Source organism: Anopheles merus, unplaced genomic scaffold (genome assembly GCF_017562075.2).
Source record: "Anopheles merus strain MAF unplaced genomic scaffold, AmerM5.1 LNR4000020, whole genome shotgun sequence".
Classification (NCBI taxonomy): Eukaryota; Metazoa; Arthropoda; class Insecta; order Diptera; family Culicidae; genus Anopheles; species Anopheles merus.
The window spans coordinates 67270-88357 of record NW_024427600.1 but is presented as its reverse complement, the minus strand read 5'-3'; the positions used below and the strand labels follow the sequence as shown (position 1 = coordinate 88357).

Below are 21088 nucleotides of genomic sequence, written 5' to 3'. Positions count from 1 at the left end.
CCACAACAATTAGAAAATGATCCCCGTCAATGGGACCTGCGTAGTCCACATGGACTCTCTGTCATGGTACTATTGTTTTCTCCCAAGGCAATGGAACCTCGTGTGGAGGTGACTTGGCTGCAGCTGCACAAGTTGAGCACGTACCCACACATTCAGCAATGTCTTTATCTAAGGCGGGCCAATATACATAAATGCATGCCAACGCCTTCATTCGGTGCACTCCCGGATGCCCTTGGTGAAACTGCTCTAAACATCTCTTTTGCAGATTCTGTGGAATAACAAGCCTTTCACCAAATAAAATACGTCCATCCACTATGGAGTGTGCATCTTTTCTGCTGTAATATCGAGCAAACTCCAACCCAAAAGTATTATTTTCTGGCCAACCGTGCTGAATATACTGATATACTTTTCGTAATAATTTGTCTGTTTGAGTGGCGTTTGCAACATCTCTGAAGTTTAACGGAAGCGTACATGACGAGCTCACGGCAACTGATCGTATATCTTTTTCCAACTCAATACTTGCTACTATATACTCCTCCTCCGGCTGAGTTCGCTTTTTGATTAATCTTGATAATAAATCAGCATCTCCAAAATGATCAGTGCGAACGTAATCAATATCGAAACCATATAGTTGTAATGTAAGGGCAAATCTTTGTAATCTGTTTGCTTTGTACACTGGGATTACCTTCTTTGAACCAAAAATTTTGAGTAATGGTCTATGATCTGTTTGTAGCTTGAAATGACGCCCATATATCATTTTGAGAAACTTTGTCACTGCAAATACTATCGCTAGTCCTTCGCGATCTATCTGACTGTACTTCTTTTCTGTCTCTGTCAGTGCACTTGATGCATGCTGAACGACTTTGACGCTGCCGTCTTGAAACTTGTGGCTTAATGTGGCGCCTAGACCAACTGATGACGCGTCGGCTGAGACTATGATGTCTGCCTTAGGATCATAATGCGTGAGTAATAAGTCTGAAGAGAGAGAGTGCATGAAAACTTTCCTCACATTGTTTTGACCATTGAAAATGCTCACCATGCTTGAGTAGACTGTCTAAAGGGTAGCGGAGGTCTTTCATTTTTGGCACAAATTTACCGTAATAATTAATAGCTCCAATAAACGAACGAAGCCCTGATATATCTGTTGGGGGTGGTAGGTTTAAAATTGCTTCGATCTTTGCCGGGTCTGGACGAATACCTTTTCCATCTATAATGTGCACAGATATCGGATTTGTTTCATGCCAAATACACATTTATCCGCTCGGATTGTGAATCCGTATTCCTTAATGCGGCTTAAAACTTCTTTCACATTCGTGTCGTGTTCTTCTTGTGTCACACCTGCAACTATCAAATCATCCATTTACCCGCATACCTTTACCATGCCTGCTACCATTGTATCTATAAGCTGTTGGAATATTGCAGGGGCTACTTTTATTCCTGGTGGATGGCGGTTGTATTGGTATAAGCCACGATGTGTATTTATGCTCAGTACTGGCCTATATTGTTCTTCTACTGAGACTTGTGCATAAGCATCAGAAAGGTCTATGGTTGTAAAAATATTGCATTGTGCCAGTTTGGTAAAAATTTCCTCTGGAATTGGAAGGGAATACTCGTGTGCTTGAAGTGCCTGATTTAAACCTGTCGAGTAATCACCGCATATACGTATCTTTCCGTTAGATTTGCGCACAACCACAACAGGTTCTGCCCAGTCTGAATAGTTAATGGGAGTAATCACACCGTTTTGCTCAAGTCTATCTAATTACTTTTCGACTACTTCTCTCATAGCATAGGCCACTGGCCTTTTGGGTCGAAAAACAGGGGTAATATCATCTCGAAGCTTTAATTGCACCTGCACTTTTTTACATACTCCTGTTCCATTGAAAACTTCTGGAAACTGCCTTTGGAGACTTATCATCGTCATCTTTGCTGAATTATTACTGATATTGTTGCAAAATACATTCATTGGCACGGACCACAACTCGAAAAGTTCGATAACATCTGCACCTAACAGCTTTACGTCTGCTTTTTCCACCCGAATTACTGCAAAACGTTCAACACCATGAATTATGATATTCGTCGAGAACTCTCCGATTGATTCAAAATTCGTGCCGGCTGCTGTTAGTGCCTTCACTGTTGGCCTATTCAATTGCGGTTCGCCTATCTGTCTCCAGGACTGCTGTCCTATTACCGTTATATCAGAAGCAGTATCCAATTGTAACTGTAACGACCTTCCGTTCACGCACACTGTCACGTATTTTCTTTGCTTCGTTATGCAACACGCATTCACACGCACCACCCTTACGTGTGCATTAGAATAAATTGTTTTCTGAGGGCTCTTTCGATTTCTGCAAAATCCTTCCTTGAGACCTACTGTTCCGCATTGCTTGCACTTGTGATACTTGAATGTACAATCACGCACCCAGTGCTGTATACCACAATACCAGCATGGGGTTTTTGGTTTGATGCCTGATGGACCTCCTCCATTTTGCAAACGTTGCTGACTACCATTTTGAAAACGTTGCTGAGTACCATTTTGGAAACGTTGCTGACTACCATTCTGAAATCGTTGCTGATTGCCATTTACTTTTGGCAGAAATTTCGAGCTTGCTGACGGCCATTTTTTTATCGCGGCTACCTTTCTATTTGCACTATCTTCAATCATTGCGCTATCTGCGTGCAAATTAATTATGCCTTGACATTCGGTAGATAATTGTTCCAGGGAAATTTCTGCGTGCTTTTCGATCATATTGAATAACCGCGTTCGGTACTCCAAATCATTTTCGTTCTTAAGACCACACACGAATACTAATGCCTTTAGTTGATTTTCCGTCATAGCTTTCAATTCAAAATCTTCACACGCACGGTTAACCCTACATGCATACGACATAAAGTCTTCCGCTTGAGTTTTCACTATTTTCAGACATTTGTAACGCTCGCTTAAAATTGTCTCTTTCGTACTAAATAACGCTTTCAGTTTGGTCACTGTTTCCGCAAACGAAAAATCTCCGGGATGCTTGGGTAGCACAAAGTTCATGTAACGCTCGTGTTCACTTGTACTAAGCCTCCTCAGAAGCACCCTAACCTTAGCTGCATCCTCTATGTGTAAAGCATCTTTCTCAAAAAGCTCCTCATAACGTGCGTACCACGCGGTAAACGTTCTGTTTTCTTCGGGTTCATATTTGTACTCACTGATTTGTCGCGCAATGAAATCCAGCGTTGTTTCTACTGGTGATTCACTGCTTAGGCCGGGTGTGGAGCGCTGCGTAAGCCTGGTTAGCAGCTCCTGCTGATGAGCCATTTGCTGCTGCATCAGTTTCATCATCTGCATGATGCTTGCATTTGTGTCGCTTGGGCCGGCCGTGGCACTGTTTGGCTGAAAAACAGTTCCAATGCTGTGATTAGTTAAATTTTGCCTTGGTTGGGAGAGAGGCCTGAGATTCTCTTCCACTTCGAACTCCATTGCGTTCGGCTCCATTTTTGAGATGGATAAACCGCGCTACTGATAGCGGTTTCTGCTGCAAGGCGGTGAGTGTTTTGCGCGATGGCGCTTTACTTCACGATGCTGTGTGAAGCTTCCTTCTGCTGCGATGGCGGTTTCCTTCACGATGCTGTATGGGTCTTCCTTCTGTTGCCTTTTCTCGTCGCCAGTTGTTACGTCCGGTGTTGGGGTGATATAGGACGGAGGCCGATTAAAAACTCTGGACACAATGTTTAAACTTTACAAACATATATTACAAAACTGCTTAAAGCTAACACGCTAAAAAGAACTGTCCGCGGCACGTCTGTGTTCTCTCGCTGCTGAACCCCGAAGAAGGCACGATCGGCTTTCGCGCACGATCGCAACCTTCCGATCGCTGACACCGAAACGTCTGACAGTTGTCGCACGGTCACGACAACCCAGACCCAAGTAGCAGAGCCAAAGTTGTTCAGAGATTTTTCTGTGTGCCAAAGCGAGATGCCCTGTCTTTCTCTCTCTAGATTTTGGACAGCAAACCGCCGCGCGTGTAGAGGTGTGTGCGTGTGACGAAAAACGATGGACGAAAAACGCGAGGAGCGGGGTCTGAAGTCTTTCGTTGGTCACACATACATGCATTTACCAGCGGATTGCGCTACACCGTACCTACCCATCTTTTTCGATCTACCATGATTTTTTCTGCTATCGCACTCATCCGGGTGTTAGGCATTCTCAGTCTGTCCAGAACTTTCGTTGTGGAAGGATGTGCGGGAGTGATGTGCGATTTCTTGTGTCCCCTACTTTCCTTGTTTACGTTTTGCGCAGTGTTGCTTCTTATTCCATTGTGGAATGATTTATCCTAGCTAACTTGTTGAGGTAAGTTTCTAGTTCTCATATGTGCTTCAATGTACTAATTCAACTAATGCTTATCGGCTTCAAAGTTACAGGTGCATGCGCCATTCATCAACGCCTACCTGTTGGCATCATGAACAATCTTCAAAGTTTTGACGGAAAGAAATTGTTTTCCAGTTTTAAAATATTGAGGTAAGTGCTACTCTCATCATATACGAAAAACTATCCAAAGTAATACGTACTACATACATTAATTATTGGTTCATTTTTATTGACAGCGTTCAGCACAACTCAGCCACAAAACAACGCACTGGATTACGCTAAGAACCTGTCAAAACGCGCGCAGCCCCCGGGCGCGGTAGGAGAAAGGAAGAACGAGAGGAGGAAATACTAAAGCCAGCGCGCAGCTCTGATGGTACCCCGGACGCGGTAAGGAGAAAAAAGACCGAGAGGAGGAAGAACGGTAAATTTGGAAGAGGGAGACCGTTCTGCCGTCTACACAGTGTGAGTATGCCAAAGCACGTGTTGGAACGGAGAGAAAATGTGTGGAATAAACTGCATGCGAATGTGTGCATACACCAAATGTAAACATGTGTGCCTCATCATTTCTATAAGCAATCCGAAAAGAGGGTGGAGCAAACGCATTGGTATGCGTGAGGTGCAGAAAAAATCAGAGCGTGATAGTATGTGTGAACGCGATCGTTCGGGTGGAAGGTGTCTATGTGTGCGTGAAACCACATTTCCACTTCTACTGCAAGTGGGTACGTAAGTGGGTACATATGAGTACAGGACGATCCCATACAAAACTTCGGCTTTTTGCGGACTGGGGAGTACCAATGTCGTGCGGCGCTGCTAGCGCCCGCAACAGATTACTGCGCTGTGCAAACGGAAATGGCGGCGTGGTGGAAATAACACTGCAAAATGTGTTATACGTTCCGTCGTTAAAAACGGGACTCATTTCAGTAGACAAAATTACCGCCAACGGATTTTCAGCGGTGTTTAAAGCAGATAGTTGCGATGTTCGCAATGCGGATGGAAAATTGATGACCGTGGGGACGCGTTCCGGTTGTTTATACCAGCTACAATTAGCTGAAGCATCGAGCATGGTTAAGGAAAAGAAACATAACAGCAATTGCTTGCATTCGTGGCATCGGCGACTTGGACATCGAGACCCAAATATGATCCTAAAGATGGTAAACGAGGATTTGGGCACAGGAATGAAGTTCGTCGACTGCGGTATTCACCAATCCTGCGAAACGTGTATGGAGGGTAAGTCAACCCTTTTCCTACACCAACTGAGAAGAGATCGACGAAGATTTTGGACCTGGTTTACACTGATTTATGCGGTCCAATGCGTACGGCTACACCCGGGGAAAGAGATACCTGATGACGATGATAGACGACTTCAGCCGGTATACCTTCGTGTATTTGTTAGAGAGGAAATCTGAAGCAGCTGAAAAGATAAAGGAGTATGTTCGTTACGTGGAGAATCTCTTTGCACGCAAGCCTCGAAAAATAAGATCTGATGGTGGTGGTCAGTACGTTAATGAATACCTACGTATTTTCTTTGGAGAAGAAGGCATTAAGGCACATTACACGACAGCCTACTCACCACAACAAAATGGCGTAGCAGAGAGGAAAAATCGATCTATAGAGGAGATGACACCAACGATGCTCCTGGAAGCCGGATTGGATAAGCGATACTGGGGTGAGGCAGCTCTAACGGCTGTATACCTGCAAAACAGATTACCATCACAATCTGTAAGTACTACTTCCTATGAGCTGTGGTTTGGTCGGAAGCCGGAAATAGGTCACCTTACAGTGTATGGTTGTCCAGCATACGTACACATTCCTAACGTCAATAGAGGAAAGTTTGACAGTAAGGCTTGAAAACTAATTTTCAAAGGGTACTCGCCAGATCATAAAGGTTACCGTTTCGCTATCACTGAGACCAACAAGATCACGATTAGCCGGGACGTAATATTTTTGGAAGATAGTATGATGTCTACCCATTGTAATAGTCCCGTAAAGAAGCAGAGTAAAGTAACAGAACTGTCGCAAGAACAGGAATGGAATGATGATTCCAAAGAAAACGATGTAGAATATTTCATGTCGAGTCCATCAAAGGGTAACAATACGGAAGATAGTCCACTCGTATTTGCTGATGACAAAAGCGAAAATGTCGAGTTTTTCGATGTCGATAATAACGAGGTTCCACTCGTATTTTCACATGAAGACAGAGATGATCAGATGCTGGAAGCTACAGATACAGTTAAACGGACTGGTAGAGTGAATCGTGGTAAACCTCCTAGTAGGTTGGACGACTACGTAGTGGGGGTTGTGATCGAAAGGGCAGGAGAGCCTTCTAGCTACAAGGAAGCGATTTCGAGCGTAGATCGAACATCTTGGAAGCAAGCGATGGAGAGTGAGATGCAGTCTCACATGCAAAACCAGAGTTGGGAATAGGTTCCACTTCCGTAGGGAAAACGTGCATTTGGTAGCAAGTGGGTCTTCAAACAAAAGCGGAAAGAGTCAGACGAGATCGTTAGATATAAAGCACGGATCGTAGCACAAGGCTATAATCAACGATACGGTGAAGACTACGACGAGGTTTATGCTTCGGTCACAAAATACAGTACTCTTCGAACACTGTTGGCCCTGGCGGGAAAGAAGAATTTATTTCTTCAACACTTCGACGTACGTACTGCCTATCTCTACGGTGATATCGATGAGGAGATCTACATGCGTCAGCCACAAGGGTACGAGGTTCCAGGAAAGGAGGAGTTGGTGTGTCGCCTGCGGAAGAGCATTTACGGACTGAAACAATCGACTCGGTGTTGGAACGAGAAGCTGTCGAAGGTGCTTGGAAAGCTGGGGTTCATAGCGAGTTCGGCCGATCCATGCTTGTATACGGCGAACAGGAGTGGTGAGACGGTGTATCTCATCGTCTACGTCGATGACATTCTCGTGGGTTGTAAGAGCGAGAAAATCATAGCTGGCGTTTATTAACATTTACGAAGGCATTTCGAGATAGCTAATCTTTTGTCATGTAAAATTCGTTTTAGGATTGGAAATTCGAAAAGAAGATGGTGTATACAGCATCGGGCTAAACAACTACATTAACAAGCTAGTTAACACCGTGGGGCTTGTTGAGGCGAAGACATCAAAGACACCAATGGACCAGGGTTTCCTGAAGGACACAGCTGACACCAAGCTGTTGGAAGACAACACCAAGTATTGATCCGTTGTTGGAGCAATACTCTACATAGCTGTTTGTGCGCGACCCGACATAATGGCAACGGCTACTGTACTAGGTAGAAAGGTTAGTGCCCCAACGGAAAAGGACTGGACGGCAGCCAAGCGTGCGGTAAGGTATCTCAAGGATACTAAAGATTGGAAGCTGAAGATGGGTGGAGAGCATGGTGTAACCGACTGCGGTGACTTGATCGCGTTTTCCGATGCGGTTTGGGCAGGCGACTCTTCATCACGGAAATCAACAATCGGTTACGTGGTGTACTTCTCAGGAGGAGCAGTGTCCTGGGCTAGCCGTAAGCAGAGCAACGTTACGTTTCTACGATGGAGGCTGAGTACGTTGCGTTGGACGAGACCTGCCAGGAGGTACTGTGGTTGCGTAGACTCCTTAGCGATTTGGGGGAAGTTCAGCATAGCGCAACAATAGTGAATGGAGACAATCAGGCTTGTCTTTCATTTGCTCAGTCGGAGAAATCCAGCAAGCGTTCCAAACATATCGAGACAAAACGTCATTTCATACGGGATCTTTGCCAGCGAGGCGATATTAAGTTGAGATACAGCATGACAGCATTAATTGGCTTTCATTCAAAGTGAGAGTCCCGGCTATCCTTCGAGATGCGGCACTCACACCATCCACTTGGCCCGTCGGTATCGGTGTACGTGAGTTTTTTTCCATCCCGTCAACACGACCACCAAACCTCATCTCCTATAGCCACCCGAAACCGCTTTACAACACGCACACCAGCTACTAGTACTGATCACCGCTACACCACACGCACACCAACAACGACTCACCGTTTAGCAGCACGCACGTCTACTCCACCTGGTCCTGAAACAACATCATCACAACAGTGTCACCCCCCGGTGAATGATACCTTGGAAGCACCCAACTCAACACTTGTTTCTGGACCGCCGCAAAACCACCGCGCTTCATCTCCGCACCTGCACCAGTCTACAATCGATCGCTTTTTTCTCAACTAGACGAAGTTCCGCTCATTGCACGCAACAAACACGCCAAGCCTCATACTCTGACAACGCAGCTCAATTGACTTACCGTATACCCGCTTTATCCAACCACCACAATGACAACGCTACCGCTGAGTATTTAAGCTGCTATTATCAAAATGTTAGAGGTTTGCGTACTAAAACAAAAGAATTTCACCTAGCTGTATCGGAGGCTGACTTCGACCTCATCGCCCTCACGGAAACTTGGCTTGTTGACAACATTCCATCTGCTCTTCTCTTCAACAACAACTTTTTTGTTTACCGCTGTGATCGCTCTCTCAGCGGCTCTAGCTCTCGCGGTGGTGGTGTTTTGCTAGCCGTTTCTAACGCATACGAGTCGATAGAATTACCTTCCCGTGATCGTTCTCTCGAGTATATTTGTGTGCGCGTCACCTGCAATAACGCACATCTGTACGTCATGGTAGTATACATTCCACCGCAGCTTAGCTCCGATATATCGACTCTTCGCTCTCTACATGATTGTATCAGCGGCTTCACTCTCACACTGAAGCCTTCGGATCTGATGTTTGTTATTGGCGATTTCAATCAGCCTAGCATAAGCTGGTCCACGGCTGATCCTTCGTCCTCGCCAGCATACTCATCAATCACGCACTATGAACCAACTGCGCGCACGCTGGCCAACAACACCTTTGTGGATGGATTTAAATTTAACGGATTAGTGCAACTTAATCACATCAATAATTCGCACGGACGCATGCTTGACCTGCTCTACGCTAACAATGCTGCAGCTAAATTGTGTACGCCTGTCTTTCCAAGTGTTGTTCCGCTTGTACCTCTTGACTCCTACCATCCGGCGTTTGACTTCAATATACGTATTAACTCGTCGACCCGACGCAATTCGACGACTCGACACAACTCGACGACAACCGCATTTTATCGTTATAACTTTGCTAAAGCTGACTACGTGAAACTGAACGACATGATATCAATGTTTAACAATAGCTTTCATTGTTCCAATTTTGTTTCACTTGACGAAGCAGTATGTTCATTCTCGTCCTTCATGCTGCAAGCCTTTGTTGTATGCGTCCCAGTTCAGCGTCCTATCCTAACCCCCCCTGGGCGGACCGCACACTCAAACGACTCAAACGTGTAAAAGGAGCTGCTTATCGTCACTACCAAACGCGCCGCTGCCAAAGATCTCGCTCGGTCTACTTTGACACGCACTATTTATACTGCAGCTATAACAGGTTTCGATGTGGCAGATGTTTGAGTAAAATTCAACGTAACCTCTGCAGGTGGCCTGACTCGTTTTGGCGCTTCTACAACAGCAAAACAAAATCCACGCATACACCGAAATCCATTACGTACAAAGGAGCAACAAGTGCCACCACTAATGAAATGCGCAATCTCTTCGCGGATCGCTTCGCAGATTGCTTTTCACCGGCCATGAATGATACCGATACCATTGATGCTGCTCTCGTCAACACTCCGGCTGGCGCAGTTAACATGAGCACTCCTTTCATCGACAGTGAGATCGTTTTATCAGCCCTAATGCAACTAAAGCCTTCCTTCGCTCATGGACCCGACGGAATTCCTTATACCGTGCTGAAACGCTGTCAAACGACAGTAGCACCTATCCTTGCAAAATTGTTCAATGCATCGCTAGCCAATGGCTACTTTCCCAAAACATGGAAGAAATCTTGGATGGTTCCTTTTTACAAAAAGGGCGACAGGACAGATGCCATCAACTACCGGGGTATTACATCTTTGAGTGCCATTGCCAAGGTTTTCGAACTAGTGATATACAAAAATCTGCTACATGCATGCCGCAGCTACCTAAGCCCATATCAACATGAATTCGTGCCAAAAAAGTCGACTACCACGAACCTAGTTGAATTTGTAGCCTATTGCACTAGTCAAATTGATGCCGGAGCTCAAGTCGATGCAATTTATAGAGATCTGAAAGCAGCATTCGACTCTCTTCCGCACGCAATTCTTCTCGCTGAACTCGATAAGCTAGGAGTTTCCAGCTCGCTCGTACAGTGGCTTAAGTCTTACCTAATTAATCGCACATACATCGTGAAAATTGATAAGCACATGTCCAAAGAAATAGTCAGCAGCTCGGGTGTGCCGCAAGGAAGCAATATTGGCCCGCTTCTCTTCATATTGTTTATCAACGATATTACCCTCGCTTTATCTCCCGACAGTATCAGTCTGTTTGCCGACGACGCAAAAAATTTTGCGCCTATTCACAACACAAGTGATTGTACATTCCTGCAAGTCTGCATCGAAATTTTCTGTTCGTGGTGCAAGCGTAATGGACTGACTATCTGCATCGAGAAATGCTACTGTGTGTCTTTTAGTCGATGCAGGAGCCCAGTGACTGGGACCTACTTCATGGACGGCTCTGCAGTTAATCGACAGAATCATGCCAAAGACCTGGGCGTTCTGCTTGACTCTAGTTTGAACTTTAAACAGCATATCATTGACGTTGTAGCCAGAGGAAATCAATTACTTGGCGTGGTTATCCGGACAACTAATGAATTCCGCAACCCCATGTGCATCAAAGCTGTCTACAGCTGTATCGTTCGTTTGGTTCTGGAATATTCGTGCGTAGTCTGGAGCCCAACTACCGCTTCTTCAATTGCTCGACTTGAGGCGATTCAACGTAAGCTCACGCGATATGCCTTACGCCTACTTCCCTGGCAGGATCGCAACAATCTTCCTCCGTATGCTGCGCGGTGCCGTCTTCTAGGCCTTGAACCTTTTTTGGTTAGAAGACGCAATGCACAGTGCTCTTTCATCGCTGGATTGCTAAATGGCTCTATCGACTCATCGCCTTTGTTGCATCGAGTCGATATCTATGCACCCTCCCGAACACTTAGGTCTAGAGAAACTCTACGGCTCGCTCAACCCCTACGGCTGGTCGGTCTAACCCTATGTTCCGCATGTCGACTGTCTTCAACACTGTCTCGGATTGCTTCGACTTCGACATCTCAACTCAGTGCTTCAAGGAACGTCTCCGGCTTTTGCCGTGGCCGCAGTGAATTGCGACGCAAATCTTGTTTTTGCTATGTATTTTTTTATTGGACTGTTACATCTTAATTGGGCCATACGGCCCGTTGAAGATTAAATAAATAATAATAATAATACTGCCCTACTGATAGCATGAATGCGGATGTACTAACTAAGCCATTAGGAACGGTAAAGCACAACATGTTCGCGATTCGTTTAGGATTGATGAGAGGTAATTTGAGGGCTATTAATTGAGGAGGAGTGTTGAAAGTAGGCAATTTCCTACCCCTCAAATATAACGCATATGTGAATTGTCGCTTGGGCAGGGAAACATTTCACCAACATTGTAAATATGTGTAAGTGATTCATTCCGCCAATGTGTTTCGTACAATAAACAAACACTTAAATACGACTGCGCAAGTGTCCTGCTATTCTCCCTTCCAACAGTTCTGTCTTCTCATGTAGAGCGTTTACCGTTGTAGATGAGCTTGGCTGTTGCTCAACTATGGAGGTATATGCTTTCAAATTGACGAGTTTTTGGAAGTCATTAACCAAATTTTGCAGTGTAATGGGCGCATCTGCAGTTTCGGCATCAATGCGAGAGAGTAGTCTGGCTCGTATGTCTGCGTAGGTTTGACCTTTCAATCCACAAATAAATACTAAACACTTGAAATCGTCAGCCTTCATGTTGTGGAATTCTGAATCTTCACAAGCCCGGTTCACTTTCGCCGCGTAACTAATAATGTCATCTGCTTCGGTTTTGACGAACTGAAAATAACGGTAATGTCTGCTAAAAGTGAACTCTGCGAACCGAAAATGTTCGATAATGTTTGCACAGTTTCCTTGAAAGTTAGCTCCTTCGGAAGTTACGGGAGGATGTAATTGGTGTACTGGTTGTGTGCTTGTGCATCCAACTTCCTCAGTAAAAGCCTGACTTTAGCGACATCTTCGAGATCTTTGGCATCCGACTCGAACAAATCTTCATAACGTCGAAACCATCTTTGAAAAGTTCCTCCGTTCTCTGGATCGAAGGTAAACTCGGTCATGTTCATTGCCACGAATCGTTCCGTATTATTTGTACCCATTCATGTTTCTGATAGTGTTGTGGATAGACGTGCCGAGCCCTGGATTCGCCGTAGCAGTTGCGCTGCTGCTGGTCGACATCCAGGAATCGACACTGCGCTCACGCACACTAATACGCCGCACTTAGCGATGCGCGCTAAGTGTGTGCAGAGCGCACCTAACGCAGGAGTGTGTAACAGGCTACCGGTCGAGCAAGGCTCCCGGTAGGGCTCACGGTGCGGCTTGTGCGCGCGGCCCCATACATCATTGTATTGTGTTTTGTATCATTTAATATGTGTAATAAAGGTGTAAATAGTTCAAACATAAAAGTGGCGACGAGGATGGGATCCTCTTGCGCAAGGAGGATCCTACAGAACCCGCGGCAGCCATCGCGTTTCGTCTGGCCTTTCTGCAGCGTCAGTGCAGCGGCCATCGCGATGGCACGGTTCCCTGTGCCTTTGGATACCGCGGAACATCGGGCCGCCGCCACCGCAGACACCGTGGCCCCGGCTGCTGTCCCATCACTGGCGACCACTGCAATGGGCAGCCGGCTACACACCACCCACTGCAGCCGCATATCAAGGGCGACGGCACATTCCGCCCCGGCTCGAGCCCTGCAGCACGTCATCGGCGAAGCAGCTATCCCGCCGCAGCTCGAGCCCAGCAACACCAACAGCAACGCGCAAGTTGCTTCGGCTGCAGCACCGCAGCACGTCATCGGCGAGGTCGCATTCCCGCCGCGGCTCGAGCCCTGCAGCACGTCATCGGTGAAGCAGCAATCCCGCCGCAGCTCGAGCCCCGCATCACCAACAGCAACGCGCAAGTTGCTTCGGCTGCCGCACCTCAGCACATCATCGGCGAGGTCGCAATCCCGCCAAGGCTCGAGTCCGCCTCATCATCGGCAACCCGCAGGTTGCCTTGACTGCAGCACGGCAGCACGTCATCGGCGAGGTCGCATTCCCGCCGCGGCTCGAGCCCCGCATCACCAACGGCGACACGTAAGTCGCCTCGGCTGCAACGCAGCAGCCTCGCATCATAGGCGACGACACATTCCGCCTCACCTGCAGCAAACCCAGCACGTCCAGCCAGAGACGCCATCGCTGTGGCCGGCCATTGCTGTCGCCGGTCATGGCCCTGCCGGTGCAAGGTTTCATCGCGGCACCACCCTCACCTCCCGGCAGGCGTAGCAGCGACGCTACAATCCGAGGACGCGAACGCGGCATCATCGCCGCCGCCCGGGACAACGGTGCACCATAGCAGACGCTCCCGAGGAAAGCGAACGCGGCATCATCGCCGCCGCCCCGGGACAACAGGTCATCATCGCAGACGCGACCCGAGGACAGCGAACGCGGCTTCATCGCCGCCGCTCCAGAACAACAGCCGCAACCCGAGGAACGCGAACGCGGCATCATCGCCGCCGCCCGGGAACATGAGCGCAGCAGCATCACGGGCCCCACTACGTACCATCGGTCGAAGGGTGTCACCACGCTGGTATTCCGTTGTGGAATATCACCCGCGTCGGTTCGACCCTTCGGTTATTAAAAGGGGGAGATGTTGTGGATAGACGTGCCGAGCCCTGGATTCGCCGTAGCAGTTGCGCTGCTGCTGGTCGACATCCAGGAATCGACACTGCGCTCACGCACACTAATACGCCGCACTTAGCGATGCGCGCTAAGTGTGTGCAGAGCGCACCTAACGCAGGAGTGTGTAACAGGCTACCGGTCGAGCAAGGCTCCCGGTAGGGCTCACGGTGCGGCTTGTGCGCGCGGCCCCATACATCATTGTATTGTGTTTTGTATCATTTAATATGTGTAATAAAGGTGTAAATAGTTCAAACATAAAAGATAGCTTCTGCAGAGCCTTTAAAATCTCTAATTGAATGTTCTGATTTTCGAGAGACATTCTTGCTTTTAGTTTCAACTATCCTCGTCGCCAATTGTTATATATTTAGTAACCAGACTGCGATGTGTTCAGATTAATATCTTTATTCCAATAGTCAGTTATAGGCGGTCCCCGAGATACACGGTACCTCTTATACGCGGATTCGGAGATACGCGGTTTCCCAAATTTGATAGTTCTTTGAGCAAATTGTACTGATTTGACACATCCATTGGGAAATACCAAGGTGGATTTAAAGATATCAGGTGGTGGACTCTAGTGCATTTTGACAATTCGCCACTTAACGTAAAGTCCTGAGGATTCAAACTTTGTTTCAATTTATTAAATTTGTTCATATAGTTTATCTACCCCATTTTTTCGATTAAATATTCTTTAAAAAAATATTTTGGACTTTGCAAGTTCTTATTTAACATTAAAACATCGATTAATATGTGTTATTTAGTGTTCTCCGCGAATTTATTCTATAATTCAATGTGTTTTTCGACATTTTTTTATGATAAAAACTAAGAAGTCATTTTTTTTTAATTTTCACATTAATCCCTCATTAACTACGAACCGCATGGACAATTTACGTGAGATTAGAACTCTTACTTACATGATTTTAAATTTCGTGCATAAACAAATCATCAAATCTTTTGTTAATATATCTCATTTTTTCGATAAAATCAATAGACACACAAAAATGCACATAATAACAAAGAAATCTGTTCTATTTGCTAAGCTTTGTGTGCGGAAACCAATGGTTACGGGTTTTAAAATGACGTAAAGTCCCTCAACTATGGCGACCCCCCAAAGACCCTTATCCACTACCTGATATTTTTAATCCACCTTGGTGAAATACCAAATAATTTCCGTATTGAACGAATGTAAAATACTATTTAAAAATGTTTAAAATTGTTCAATTCAGTAGAAACATATCAAATGATTAATTTGGTGGCAAAAACCACTCCCTACTTGCAAAATTGCACGAAAATTAGTGATATTTTGGCTGGAAATCACGAGATTCGACTTACGCGGAAATTCGAGATACGCGGTATTTTGCGGTCGTTTTCGGTCCCCATTTACCGTGTATCTCGGGGACACGGATGTAGGGATTGAGATAGGACAGGGAAGTAATAATAATAAAAAAAAAAATAAAAATAAAAAAAAAATAATAATAAAAAAAAAGGAAGCAGGCGATGAACTAATAAATCAGTTGAATGAGAAGGAGTAATACTGATAGGAACGGTTAATAATAATATTCAAAACAAAAAAATTGAATTACCCTTGCAAGAAAATATTTAATCAAGCAATTTGCTTGAAAGGGCGAAAGAGCTTCAAGCGCAAGACAGGCCGGGCGAAACGGGAAAGTAAAGGAAGTCGGGGAAGACGGACGTCAGTCTTGTGGTTGATCAATTGAAGTAAGGTTGTGGGGAGGTTTAAAGCGAAGAAATAAAGAAAAAGTTGATAAAAGTAAAAAAAAAAATTGATAAAATTTAAGAAAAATGTCCATCGATCACGACAATGGCGCAAGTCGGTGAGTTGTGAGTAAAGAAGGTCTCGACAAGAATGTAGCGCGTTGAATTCAAGTGAAGATCGTCATAAAAAATACGACGCACGCGACACAGAAAATGGCGGTGCCCTGTCAAGCGGATAAAATATTGTACAGTTTTCATCCACAATACTTTTTTTATATAAAGACCCCGTACGATTTTAGTTAACACTTTAAAATTCTTTAATGATCATAAATAAGATATTACGGATTAAAAATATACTCGTGTGTGAGCGTCGATATATACGATATACGACGATATTATATACATATACATGTATGTACAAGTACGTCTTTGCCGAAGTAAAGGCGGAAAGAAAGTGTTACAATATGGCGACGTGTAGTTTCCAGTGCAGAGAAATAATAAGTCGCGATTTTTCTTTTCGAAAATTGCGCAACTGTTTTCTATTATTTTTTAGAGAAGGAACTGTAATTTCGAAGACATACTTATAGAATTATAACATAGTACGAAGCCCGCGCGTGTGTGTCTGTGCGTGTGCACGTGTGTATGTATATGTGTGTCCCGGTAAAAAAAAAAAAAAAAAAAAAAAAACCACACGATCACGTAAATAAAATGGAGGGTTCAAATTTTAAAACAGAAAAAGTTGTACAACGTAACATCTTCTTTATAATAGACGTTTTTTTTCACATTGTCTTACTATTAGTTATTTACATCGGTTTTTTTAAACAAAAATATATTAATTTTAATAGCTTAAAGTAATACATATGATAACTGTGTAATATATACGCGCGTACCTGTGCGCACCGGGCACTTGTGTGCATGTACATACTCATGTGCATATGCAAGCAATAATACGCTTATCAAAAAAAAAAAACAATACCTAGACTAGCAAATCCTGAGTGATTTGGCAATATCGAAATTCAAGAATACAGCCAGCTCCCTGAGAGGACGGTACTTCCCTGAGAGGAATTTCTTGAAAAATTAACCATGTATCCCTGAGAGGACACTGTTTCCCTGAGAGGAATTTCCAGAAAAATCAACCATGTATCCCTGAGAGGACACTGTTTCCCTGAGAGGAATTTTCCGAAAAATATATATTAAAAAAAAAAAACAAACAAAATGCATGACATAGACACATCTTGTTTCCGAGACACGTGAACCCGAGATAAATAGTATAATTTTAAATCAAATTACAAACAACAAATAGTTTTATCTCTTTTCACGGATATGTACCCAAAAATAATTTAAGTTTAAAAAAAATAATAATAATAAAAAATACTTTATGCATCACAAATTACCCCCATTTAAATATCATACTTAATACTCAACCGTACGTCTCGGGAACGCGTAAACTCGCACCTTACGAACAGGCTGTGTACTTCTAGTATTAACTTCTGACGCGAACGATACGGTCTCAGCACCTCTATCAGCATTCCATAATACTTAACAGAACTATATTTTGGTTTGTCTTCATAGTTAATTTATTTATGGCGGTATTATTTTCGCGTTTTGTTAATATTTTATCATAGCATGACACAGGCCAACATTGATGCATTAACGGAGGCTTTATTAGCAGAAAAAAACAAGAATGCCCTCTTGGAGAAAGAACTTAAGGAAACTCGTAAAAAGATCCGGCATAACACCTGGATAGAAGAACCTTCGGAAAATCAACCGTTTGACCCCGAACCATACGGGTCCTCGACAATGATCCAAACACCAGTACAGTCTACTAACGAACTTTCGATGCTTACGTCGATGTCATTCGCCTCGTTACAAGTTTCCACTTGTACTCCCAAGGAAGGAGAGGAAGTGGATAAAAAATCCTTCGAACGATGGAAGGAACAGCTCGAAGCAGCAATGAAATTCGCAGGCATTTTTAACGAAAACATGAAAATGAATGCTTTCAAAATGAAAGCAGGTTATTCCTTATTAGATACTCTGGAAGCTACATCACCGAATGATTCATCGAGCGATGCAAATTTATTCCCGTATACTAATGCAATGGAAAGGTTGCATAAATACTATAGCTCACACGATTACGTTTTCCTACAGCGACAAAAATTACGCTCTATGAATCAGAATGACGGCGAGTCCGATTTAACATACGTAAAGAAAATAATTGACCTAGCAAAGCTCTGCAATTACAAAGAAAACCAATTGATAGAAACAGTAGTCGACGTGATCCAAGCACATGCTACTAATCCAAGAGTCCGTAAGACAGGAATAAAAGTTCTAAGGAAACGTGGATCAATAACAGATCTTTTGGACAAAGTGCGAGAATGCGAAATGGAACAAATGAACGATATAAATTTCGCAAGGACCCACCAGCAAAACTCACAAGTCCAAACATCAGCACTAGTGGCCGCCGTGTCCAACAGCTCTTACCATAACAATGGGCCTCGTATGGGAGGATTCCATCGCGGTAACTCACTGTACCATCAGAAATATGGGGCATGCAAAGCGGAAGAGGAACATCTAGACTAACACCATCGCGGTTTTCATCAAATAGACCTTCCGGAGGTCGTCGCGAACAATGTGGAAGATGCACTAGCAACTATCATTCTTCTGAGAACTGCCACGCCATCAGCAAAAGATGTCGCAACTGCCACACCGTAGGGCACATCGAACGTGCATGCCGTCAGGGGATTCAGGATAAAACCAAACGTCGCGCAGAGGAAGAAGAAGCAGGATCACCAGCAATTAAGACCCGGAAGATCGCGGCAATTATGGACAGCAATAACACGCCCGAAACAACCAGTGATAAAGAGATCGTAAGTGATATACAATCATCTGATCTTATCTGACCGCTCGATCAAATTATATATTCCTATACTGAATTCTATGATTTTTCTATTCACTCACATTCTAAAATTTATTCACGCTTCTAAATTGTTCACAAAAGAGAATTCCAAGAATTAACGCCTTAAAATTTTTTTATGGTTTGCAACTGACGAATTAGGTAAAAAAAAAAAATAAATAAATAAAAATAAAATAAATAATATTAATACAGCGATAGTACTTACAGTTTCTTGTTAAAATATATTCCACAAGCTACAACTATATTTAACATGTTACACCTAACTTACCTATTATTAGTCCGGGACGAGATACCGGAATGGAACGATACTAAATTAGAGTACGGATAGTTATTATATTCTATTTGCAGGAATATTTTATACAGGTACATGCGTATGTACGGACATGGGTATGGGTATACGGCGTACACGTATATATGTGCGGGTGGGCGCTTATATGTACACACGTATATACATAAACCAGACATACTGAATTTTAATGTACTTCCAGGATATGATGAAAGTGGCGAGTAAAGACAGCTATTTACAGTTAACAAAGTCCCCTGAACAGACAACCGCTATAAATAATGACCAGTTGTGCTCAGTCGAGAAGGGAATCGACAACGAAGGCTTTATTGTCGGATATGTCGCAGGCGTCCCTGTGAATTTCATGATTGACTCCGGAGCGGACGTGAACACAGTAGCTGAGGATATTTATGAAGAGTTAAGAGCAAGTGACCCTAGAACGAACCCGATATACAATATAAAAGATGGAACCGATCGGACATTGAAAGCTTACGGGGTACAGAAGGAAATTCCTGTGTTGCTTCCTTCATAGCCGAGCTCTACATATCTGAAGAACGCCCAAGATCTTTAGAAAAATTCTATGTTATTGCAAAAGCAAAGCCTTTACTTAGTAGAAGTACAGCAATTAGATATAGCGTGCTGCAATTGGGCTTGAACGTGCCAGTAAAATGTTGCGCATCAGAAATCTATAATCGGTTGTTACCGGGAGAAATACTGACGATATCAATGTCGGGAGAGTTTCCAAAATTCAACGTTGCTCCTGTAGTTCTCTCATACGATCGAAGTTTACCACCATCTCGAAACGTTTTTACCAATATACCATCGCTTTCAGAAACGAAACAGAAAAGCGTTTAGAGGATCTCTTATCCTCCGGGATTATAGAACGCGTAAATGAACAAATGGACAAGTCTTTTTGCTCGTCACTCCTGGTAGTACCGAAGGGTAAAAACGACATCCGACTAGTCGTTGATCTTCGAGGACCAAATAAATGTATCGTAAGATCGCCGTTCAGAATGCCAACGTTGGAAGCGATACTATCAAAACTAAACGGGCATCATGGTTTTCGACCATAGATTTGACTAGTGCCTTTTTCCACGTTGAGCTCCACGAATCTTGTCGTCATCTAACGAATTTCTTCGCTGGTAACGGTACTTACCGTTTCAAAAGATTGCCGTTTGGATTATGCAACTCACCAGATATCTTCCAGGAACTTTTACAAACCGTCGTCCTGGCTGACTGCCCAGGAGTCCTTAATTACTTAGACGACATTCTAGTGTTTGGCTCTACTAAGAAAGAACACGATCGACACTTAGATTCAGCCCTTTTAAGATTGCGCGAACATAATGTCCGTTTAAACGACAACAAATGTATATTTGGTGCAAGGTCCGTTAAATTTCTGGGATTCAACTTATCTGGTGACGGATGGAGAGTAGAGGACGACAAGAGAAAAGCCATCGAGAACTTTCGTAGACCGGAATGCTTATCCGAAGTCAAAAGTTTCTTAGGGCTAATGAATTTTGCAGAACGTTTCATCCCTAAAAGAGCCGAAAAAACAGAGAGACTAAGAACTCTTGCCAGATCAGAGACTTTTTACTGGACGAGGGAAGAAGAAAATGAATTTCAATTTCTGACTAGGGAAGCTCTTAACGCAATTAATAGACTTGGATATTTTGATGAAAAGGATACCACAGAACTTTATGTTGACGCGTCCCCAACAGGACTCGGCGCAGTACTCGTACAATTTAACGACGCAAAAACACCACGTATAATAGCTTGCGCTTCCAAATCACTCACATCATCAGAAAAAAGATACCCTCATACGCAGAAAGAAGCTTTGGCAATAGTATGGAGTGTAGAAAGGTTTACCTATTACTTGATAAACAAATTCTTCACAATTAGAACAGACTCTGAGGCTAATGAGTTTATATTCGGCAGCTGCCAACGTACGGGTAAAAGAGCGATTACAAGGGCAGAAGCATGGGCTCTTCGTCTTC

At 44.1% G+C, this 21088-nt stretch overlaps 1 protein-coding gene and 1 long non-coding RNA gene across 2 annotated transcripts; both read left to right on the top strand.

The window, feature by feature from the left end:
• The first annotated feature begins 4201 nt into the window (after positions 1 to 4201).
• LOC121601041 lies at positions 4202 to 5057 on the top strand. The gene is made up of 3 exons (XR_006005971.1): positions 4202 to 4330; positions 4396 to 4498; positions 4585 to 5057. It is a non-coding gene; the product is annotated as an uncharacterized LOC121601041 (long non-coding RNA).
• A 10688-nt stretch (positions 5058 to 15745) lies between these two features.
• Positions 15746 to 18477, top strand: LOC121601042. The gene is made up of 2 exons (XM_041929834.1): positions 15746 to 16016; positions 17523 to 18477. The coding sequence occupies exons 1-2, from the start codon at positions 15985 to 15987 to the stop codon at positions 18475 to 18477; spliced, it is 987 nt and encodes a 328-aa protein (XP_041785768.1). The 5' UTR covers positions 15746 to 15984.
• The last annotated feature ends 2611 nt before the right edge of the window (positions 18478 to 21088 follow it).